Below are 8,718 nucleotides of genomic sequence, written 5' to 3' on the forward strand. Positions count from 1 at the left end.
GAGATTACTGGATCTAGGATCGGTGCAATCGGGTTATATGAAGTATATTAAAGACCAAAGATCATTATTTGGTTTAGATTGAGGTAATGGTTCTTGTCATGAGTATAGACTCAATGATTTGTTAACTTGACAGTTGGTTATGAGTTTCTACACATCTCTTCCGTCGTGGAGGTATTGCAAAGGTTGGGGCAAGACTTAGATATGTCATGATGTGTATTGTGAGCATCAGATTTGGGGAATGTCGGCTATTATGATCAGAGAATGTTGTTATGGTCCCGTGAATGACGTGGTGCATAATGTGAATTTAACAAAAGTATGCAATCTTGTATTGGCGTATCATGTGGTGATTTATATGGTGTTCATATGTTGAAAGTAGGCCTGGCAGAGAATTTCGGATGTTAAAATTGGGCTCTAAGGCTTATTTGCCTAAATGAAAGAGATTATCTTTAGATTTGATCGAGCTAATGTGCCCAACAGAGTTTTGGTAGCACGAGTAGGTGCGCTAGGTGTTAAGCAGTGATTTCAGACTACTTCAGTGCAGTTCTCAGCACGTTCGAGGACGAATGCATGTTTAAATGGGAGAGAATGTAACAACCTGATCGGTCGTTTTAAGCTCTAGCACATCGTTTTGCGGTGTGAGGCCCTGAATAGATTCACTTCAGGTATAATGACTTGTACGCATGGTCGGAATTTAATTCGGGGAAGTTCGAAGTTGATTTGGAGAGAGAATTCTCATTTCGGAAGCTTTAAGTTGAAATCTCAATTGCACTGCCCAAAGAACTTGTTGTTGTTATTTGATCTCTTTGACTAATGCACTCCTTCTCTCTCTTCGACTAACGGTCGACTTCGACCATCGCCATCTCTCTCCGACGAACGCCCTCTTCAGGTGAGCTGGTTCCAGCCTCTCTAATTAGTGGCCTAGGTAGGTTGTTTGCCCTATCTCCTATTCTCAATCCTCTTGTTTATCCATTTTCTGCAGCGATAGTACTAAGGGCTCATACATTAATTGGAAAATTTGTAAAAGTTTTCGAAGATTTTTTTCACTGATAAGGTGTACTTTAGTTATCTAGGGTTTTTGTTGTTTTGCTTTCCTGTATTCGTTTGCGCTTCTTTTCTTGTCCCTTTCTATGCTTTTTCCCTCCATTTCCCCTGCTACTGTCAAGGCTACACTAGTGGTAGCGGTGACAACCCCTTTTTGTACGTGGTATTTTTTGTATTTTTCAGCAAAATCCTCAGAGTTGCTGGAGATAAGTTGGGCACATGCGCACAAGCAAAGGATAGAAGCCTAGGTGAGTGTCAGCGAAGGGCAGTGGGAAGCTGGGCGTGAGCGTGCAACAACATCTACTACATCAAATCAATCACAGGTTCTATTCTTGGGAGTTGGTACCTCCCGTTTTACTGTTTCCCTTTTGGTGTTAGCTAAATTAATGTTACTTTAGTTTGCACTAGTTCCATCTTACAACTAGTGTGCTAGTAGTTACTTGTTTCCTTCCAATTTGGTTCGTTGATCGTTGTGTGCTAGCGAGTCTACTTTAGCTTGTCGTAGGTATAGTGGCTGTAGTCTGGGATGACAGAGTAAGCGCATGTCCTTGGGTGGGGCAGAGTTTGGGGCGGGGGCCAGGGGTAGGACGGGAGGTGGGGGAGGTAGAGGGGGCAATGGAGCCTATAGGTTAAGAATCGGGTCATGGAACATAGGTTCACTAATGAGTAAGTCTTTAGAGTTGGCAAAGATTCTCCAAAAGAGGAAGATTAATATAACGTGTGTTCAGGAGACTATGTGGGTCGGATCGAGGGCCAAGGACGCAAATGGGTATAAGTTATGGTATCTGGAGTCTTGAGGGGTAAGAATGGAGTGGGTATCTTGGTAGATAGGCATCTTAGAGAGTCTCTGGTAGAGGTTAGGCGGGTGAATGATATATTAATGACTATCAAGTTGGTCGTTCGTGAGTGTACGTTAAATGTTGTTAGCGCGTATGCGACGCAAACTGGCTTGGATGAGGAGATTAAAAGGTGCTTTTCGGAAGGGTTGGATGATATCGTGCGTAGTCCGCTTGCCGAAAGGTTATTCATAGGAGGAGATTTCAACAGTCATATTGGGTCGTCTACAAGTGGTTATACTGAGGTGCATGGAGGCTTCGGTTTCGGGGAGCTGAACGGAGGGGGCACTTCGCTGTTAGACTTCGCCAAGGCATTCGAGCTGGTGATTGCAAACTCGAGTTTCCCGAAGCAGGAAGAGCCTTTGGTTACTTTCAAAAGTTCAGTGTCTTGGACTCAGATTGACTATCTCCTCCTCAGGAGATGCGATAGAAAGTTGTGCGAGGATTGCAAGGTTATCCTAGGTGAGACCCTCGCAACGCAACATAGGCTTTTGGTGATGGACATTGGTATTATGATACTGAGGAAGAAAAGGTCAGTACGAGGTCGCCTGAGGATTAGGTGGGGCACCTTGACTGAGGATAAAGCTCAGGAGTTGGGAGGAAGGTTATCGGCTATGGAAGTTTGGAGGAGTAGTGGGGACGTGAACATTTTGTGGTCGATGGCAGCGGATTGTATAAGGAAGGTGGTGAGAGAGGTGTTAGGGATATCTTCGGGCCGCAACGGTAGCCATAAAAGAGACTGGTGGTGGAATGCAGTTGTCCAAGGTAAAGTGGAAGCGAAAAAAGGTGGCATAGCTACCGTTAGTAGGGAGCACTGGCGAGGAGGAAAGGAGATCAAACAGCGAGAGATATAAGGTAGCTAGGAAGGAGGCGAAATTGGCAGTCACAGAGGCTAAGACAACGGCTTTTGCTTGTTTGTATGAGGAATTGGGGGACAAAGGCGGGGAGAAGAAGTTATTTTGGCTGGATAAGGCGATAGAGAAGAGGGCTCGGGATCTGGACCAAGTGAGGTGCATCAAAGATGAGGACGGCAAAGTTTTGATGGAGGATGACCAGATTAAGAGGAGGTGACAGACCTACTTTTATAAACTTCTAAATGAAGAAGCGGATCAGGATATTGTTCTAGGTGAATTGAGGAATGCCGACAGTTTCAATGGTTTTAGCATTTGTAGGAACATTGAGGTCAAGGAGGTCATGGAGAAAATGCATAAGATGAGTAGGGGCAAAGCAACCGGGCTAGACGAAATTACGATTGAACTTTGGAGGTGTGTGGGTAGAGCAGGTTTGGAATGGCTGATTGAGTTGTTTGATGTTATATTCAAGACGAATAGGATGCCTGAGGAGTAGAGGTGGAGTACAATGGTTACATTGTACAAGAACAAAGGTGATATCCAAAGTTGTAACAATTATAGGGGTATCAAATTACCAAGCCATACCATGAAAGTTTTGGGAGAATGTGGTAGAAATGAGAGTGTGAAGGACGGTGTCTATTTTAGACAACCAATTTGGGTTCGTTCCAGGGCGTTCTACCACAGAAGCTATCCACCTAATTAGTAGGATGGTGGAATAGTACAGGGATAGGAAGAAGGACCTCCACATGGTGTTTATTGATTTGGAGAAAGCGTATGATAGGGTTCCTATGGAGGTTCTATGGAGCTGCTTGGAGGCTAAAGGGGTTCCGATTGCATACATTAGGATGATTAAAGATATGTACGATGGAGCTAAGACAAGAGTTAGGACGGTAGGAGGCAACTTAGAGCACTTTCCGGTTGATATGGGGTTGCACCAAGGGTCTGTGCCCAGCCTATTCCTATTTGCCCTAGTGATAGACGCACTGACTCATCATATTCAAGAGGAGGTGCCATGGTGTATTCTATTTGCTGATGACATAGTTCTGATTGATGAGACATAAGGCGGTGTCAACGAGAGGCTGGAGGTCTGGAGACAGGCCCTTGAGTCGAAAGGGTTTCAAGTTGAGCAGGACTAAGACGGAATACTTAGAGTGCAAGTTCAGCGTCGAGCCGATGGAAACGGGAGTGGACGTGAGGCTTGACTCTCAAGTTATTCCCAAGACGGGTAGTTTCAAGTACCTTGGGTCGGTTATTTAGGGGATTGGGGAGATCGATGAGGATGTCACACACCGTATTGGTGTAGGGTGGATGAAGTGGAGGTTAGCGTCGGGTGTTCTGTGTGACAAGAAAGTGCCAACATTACTAAAAGGTAAGTTCTATAGAGCAGTGGTTAGGCCTGCCTTGTTGTACGGGATTGAGTGTTGGCTGGTTAAGATATCACATGTCCAGATGATGAAAGTAGCAGAGATAAGAATGTTGAGGTAGATGTATGGGCACACTAAGATGGATATGATTAGGAATGAAGATATTCGGGAGAAGGTAGGTGTGGCCCCCATAGAGGACAAGATGCGGGGAGCAAGACTTAGATGGTTCGGGCACATTCAGAGGAGGAGCATTGATGCACCGGTGAGGAGGTGTGAGAGACTGGCTATGGTGGGCACGAGGAGAGGTAGAGGGCTGCCCAAGAAGTATTGGGGAGAGGTGATCAGGTAGGACATAGCACGACTTAGGATTACTGAGGACATGGCCCTTAACAGGGTATTGTGGAGGTCGAACATTAAGGTTGTAGGTTAGGAGGAAGTTGTGAATATTTCCACGGCACACCCGAGTAGGACTAGTAGTTAAGATTTAGTTTTAGGATGCTAGTGGTTATCTACTGATGTATGGCTTTATCTACTAGTTATTATTATACTTTCCATCTATTTCCTATATTGCTGTTATTTTATTATGATTCTATTGATGGTACTAATATATCGTCTCTTGTCCCCTTTTTGAGCCGAGGGTCTCCTAGAAGCAGCCTCTCTGTCCCTTAGGGTAGGGGTAAGGTCTGCGTACACATTACCCTCCCCAGACCCCACTAGTGGGATTACACTGGGTCGTTGTTGTTGTAGCACGAAAACACCCAAAGAAGTAATCCTCACCTTTAAGCAACCGAGCAATTTCCTACTCCACACGCACTACCTTCTTCATGAATAACAGCTCAATCATCCCATGATCGGTGGACTCGTGGTTGAAAGGGTGTTTATATTTTGTAACTTTTACCCGATTTCGAAATGTGTGCCCAAGTGGACTTTTTGGGGCGATTTTTGAAATTCTTGTTAAAATCTTGATTTCATTAATTAGATTAACTTATTATAGCTGTATTTATAGTATGTAATTGTTTTTGGCTAGATTTGGGTCATTCGGAGTAGAAAATTTGAGGAAAAGGCGTTATTGTTGATTGATTGAGCTTGGCTTGAGGTAAGTGGCTTGCCTAACCTTATGTGGGGGAAATCTCTTTAGGATTTGGTACTATTGTGATTCTTCGATGATATCTGAGCACCGTGTACACGAGGTGACAAGTGTGTACACGAGCTAATTGTTGAAAACTCTGGTTTATACTGAGTAGTAACCTATTACATCTTAAGTGAGTTATACCAACATGTGTAGTTATCCTATTTAGCCTAATATCGCATGTGAACATGTCTTAAATGCTTATTCGAAATATGTGCATCATGTTTAGTTGAATTTTTATTTTTTTCCTTGATTCGTATCAATCTTAAATTGTAGAGTTCTTGTTGTTAATTGTTGTTGTCATTGGTTTCAAGCTATGTGTTTACTTTTGGGACTACGAAGTGGTACCTTGGGAGATCCCCATGCACATTTACTTTTGGTAGTACGAGGTAGTACCTCGGGACATCCCCTTGCATATTTACTTTTGGGACTACGAGACGGTATCTTTGGAGCCCATGTTGTTTATCTCTATGAGTTATGCTGTTGTTTTCTGTAGTTTCTCTTTGTTACATTTCCAGTCTTTTATTACACTGCTATATATTCCTGCCTTAAATTAATATATTCCAGTAGGGCCCTAACCTGACCTCGTTACTACTCTACCGGGGTTAGGCTTGGCACTAACTCGATACCATTGTGGTGTACTCATACTGCATTTCTGCACGTGTGTTGTGTGCAGATCCAGGTACCTCCTACCAGCCTTGCTATTAGTTGCTTACTTCCTGCTGCTCTAGTGACTTCAAGGTATATCTGTCAACGTCCGCAAACCTCGGAGTCCCCCTCTATCTCTTTTATATTGTCCCTCCTTTGTTTCTTCTTGTTACTGATGTATAGAAACAGTTGGACAAATTCTTAGAGCTTATGACTTGTGACTGCCAGGTTTTGGGAATATTGTTATACTCGAGCTGTTGATTACTTATACATGCCAAGCAGCATTTTATCATTTTTATAGTTATAAATTGAAGTTAGTTGTTAAATTTTGCTTTTATTTTCCATTATTCCGCAATTGATAGGCTCACCTAGTCATACAGACTAGGTGCTGCCACGACATCTTATGGAGCGAGAATTTGGGTCTTGACAAGTTGGTATTAAAGCTCTAGGTTCATAGGTGTTATGAGTCACAAGTAGGTTTAGTAGAGTCTCGCATAACGGTACAAAAACGTCTATACTTATCTTCAGGGAGGCTATGGAACTATTAGGAAAATTTTAACTTTTTTGATTGCTTGTCGTGCGAAATTGTTGACTTCAAAATTCTAAACTTCTATATTTTGTTCTCTCATATATGGTGAGGGCACGTATTACCGGATTAGATGACCAGGAACCCGTGCCTCCTACTAGAGACATGAGATGCCAGGTTCGAGGTAGAGGTCGAGGACGTCCACGAGGAGCTGCCAAAGCACCCACACGAGCTACTATAGAGGAGCACCCAGTAGCTCCACCTAGAGGAAAGGAACCTAAGACCCCTATTGCTACACCAACTCTTCAGAGTTTGAGCGGTTGCACCAAGGTGCTATGACTGTGTCAGAGTATGCACTTCGCTTTCGTGATTTGTCTAGGCATGCACCAAACTTGGTTGCTACAGTTTGAGAGAGGGTCTGTCGATTTTTTGAGGGGTTAAACCCCAGTATCAGGCTTATCATGTCCTAGGACTTAGATATGGATATTGTATATCAGCAGGTTGTGGGGATTGTTAGGAGATTAGAGGGTATGCTTGCACGGGAAATAGGGGAGAGAGAGGCCAAGAGGTTTCGAGAGTCTAGAACTTATAGTGGTACTCGTGCCCCAGCGGTAGCTCATCATGGTAGGGGCTATGTGAGTCGCCCTGTTCATTCAACACTTCCAGCCGCCAGTGGTATTCATGCACCTCCTAGGCCCTAGTAGGCTTATTATGCACCGATAGTGTCTAGTGCACCTCTTTCACGGGGTGCTTTCAGCGGTCAGTCCAGTAGACCTGGCCCGAGCTAGCCATAGTAGCCACACCCTCCGAGAGCTTGTTTTGAGTATGGCAACACTCACCATATAGTGAGGGATTACACATACTAGTAGGGGTACACCTCCACAGACTACTCGGGGACCGCATGCTTCACCAGGTCCACAGGCTGTGATTACAGCACCAGCTACTACTACACCTACTCAGCCAGCTTGAGGTGGAGGTTGGGCAGGTATAGGTCACCCTAGAGAGGGAGGCTAGGATAGATACTATGCTCTTTTTGCTCGTACAGAGGTAGTTGCTTCCGACTCTATCATTACAAGTATTGTTTTGGTCTGTGATGGAGATGTGTCGGTCTTATTTGATCCAGGCTCCACTTATTCCTGTATGTCCTCCTATTTTGCTCCGTATTTGGGAGTATCCCGCAATTCTTTGAGTTCTCCTATTTATATGTCTACACCTATGAGAGATTCTATTATTGTTGACCATGTATATCAGTCGTGTTTGGTTGTTCTTAGTGGTTTTGAGATCGGAACTAATTTATTGTTGCTCAGTATGGTAGATTTTGATATTAATTTGGTCATGGACTAGTTGTGGTCCCATTATGCTATCCTTGATTGTCAAGCCAAGACCGTGACGCTAGCTATGCCAGGATTACCATGGTTAGAGTGGAGAGGTACCATAGATTATACTACCGGCAGAGTTATTTCATTTCTAAAGGCTCAACGAATGGTTGAGAAGGGATATGACGCGTATCTAGCATATGTGAGAGATGCCAGTATTGATACCCTTATAGTTGAGTCGATTCCAGTAGTGAGGGATTATTCGGATGTTTTTTCGGTTGATCTTCCGAGCATGCCCGACAAGGATATTGACTTCAGTATTGATTTGTTTCTGAGCACTCAACCCATCTCTATTCCCTCATATCGTATGGCTCCTCCTGAGTTGAAGGAGTTGAAGGAGCAGTTACAGTAGTTTCTTGATAAGGGTTTCATTTAGACCAGTGTGTCACCTTGGGGTGCTTCGGTCTTATTTGTGAAAAAAAGGGATGGTTCTATGTGTATGTGTATTGATTATTGCTAGTTGAACAAAGTTACAGTGAAGAACATGTATCCATTGCCTCGTATTAATGACCTATTTGATCAGTTCCAAGGTGCCAGTGTTTTCCAAGATTGACTTACAATTAGGCTATGATAAATTGAAGATTCGAGAGCCAGATATCCCGAAGACTACTTTTAGAACTCGGTATGGTCACTACGATTTCCTTGTGATGTCATTTGGGCTAACTAACACCCCAACAACATTCATACACTTGATGCACAGTGTATCCGGCCCTATCTTGACTCATTCTTCATTGTGTTTATATACGACATTGTAGGGTACTCCTGGAGTTGGGAGGAACATGAGAAACACCCGAGGACTATGCTTCAGACCTTGAGAGAAAGAAGTTATATGCAAAATTTTCAAAGTGTGATTTTTGTCTGGACTCAGTGCCATTCTTTGGTCATGTAGTGTCGAGTGATGGGATCAAGGTGGATTCGAAGAAGGTTGAACCAGTGCAGAGTTGGCC

At 43.7% G+C, this 8,718-nt stretch overlaps 1 protein-coding gene across 1 annotated transcript; it reads left to right on the forward strand.

Annotated features, from left to right (window-relative positions):
• The first annotated feature begins 1,819 nt into the window (after nt 1-1,819).
• LOC138877187 (uncharacterized) lies at nt 1,820-3,789 on the forward strand. The gene is made up of 4 exons (XM_070156778.1): nt 1,820-2,642; nt 2,686-2,944; nt 3,050-3,142; nt 3,453-3,789. Exons 1-4 carry the CDS (start codon nt 1,820-1,822, stop codon nt 3,787-3,789), a joined length of 1,512 nt encoding a protein of 503 aa, XP_070012879.1.
• Nucleotides 3,790-8,718: the final 4,929 nt, after the last annotated feature.

This window comes from Nicotiana sylvestris, chromosome 9 (assembly GCF_000393655.2).
Source record: "Nicotiana sylvestris chromosome 9, ASM39365v2, whole genome shotgun sequence".
NCBI classification, from domain to species: Eukaryota; Viridiplantae; Streptophyta; class Magnoliopsida; order Solanales; family Solanaceae; genus Nicotiana; species Nicotiana sylvestris.

What these genes read in the sequence shown, in the direction of transcription:
- LOC138877187 (XM_070156778.1), top strand. Translation starts at nt 1,820, where the DNA reads ATGGTATCTGGAGTCTTGAGGGGTAAGAATGGAGTGGGTATCTTGGTA. An exon ending in GTGGAATGCAGTTGTCCAAG is followed by an intron (nt 2,643 to 2,685) that starts GTAAAGTGGAAG and finishes TACCGTTAGTAG; the next exon opens with GGAGCACTGGCGAGGAGGAA. An exon ending in ATTACGATTGAACTTTGGAG is followed by an intron (nt 3,143 to 3,452) that starts GTGTGTGGGTAG and finishes GGAATAGTACAG; the next exon opens with GGATAGGAAGAAGGACCTCC.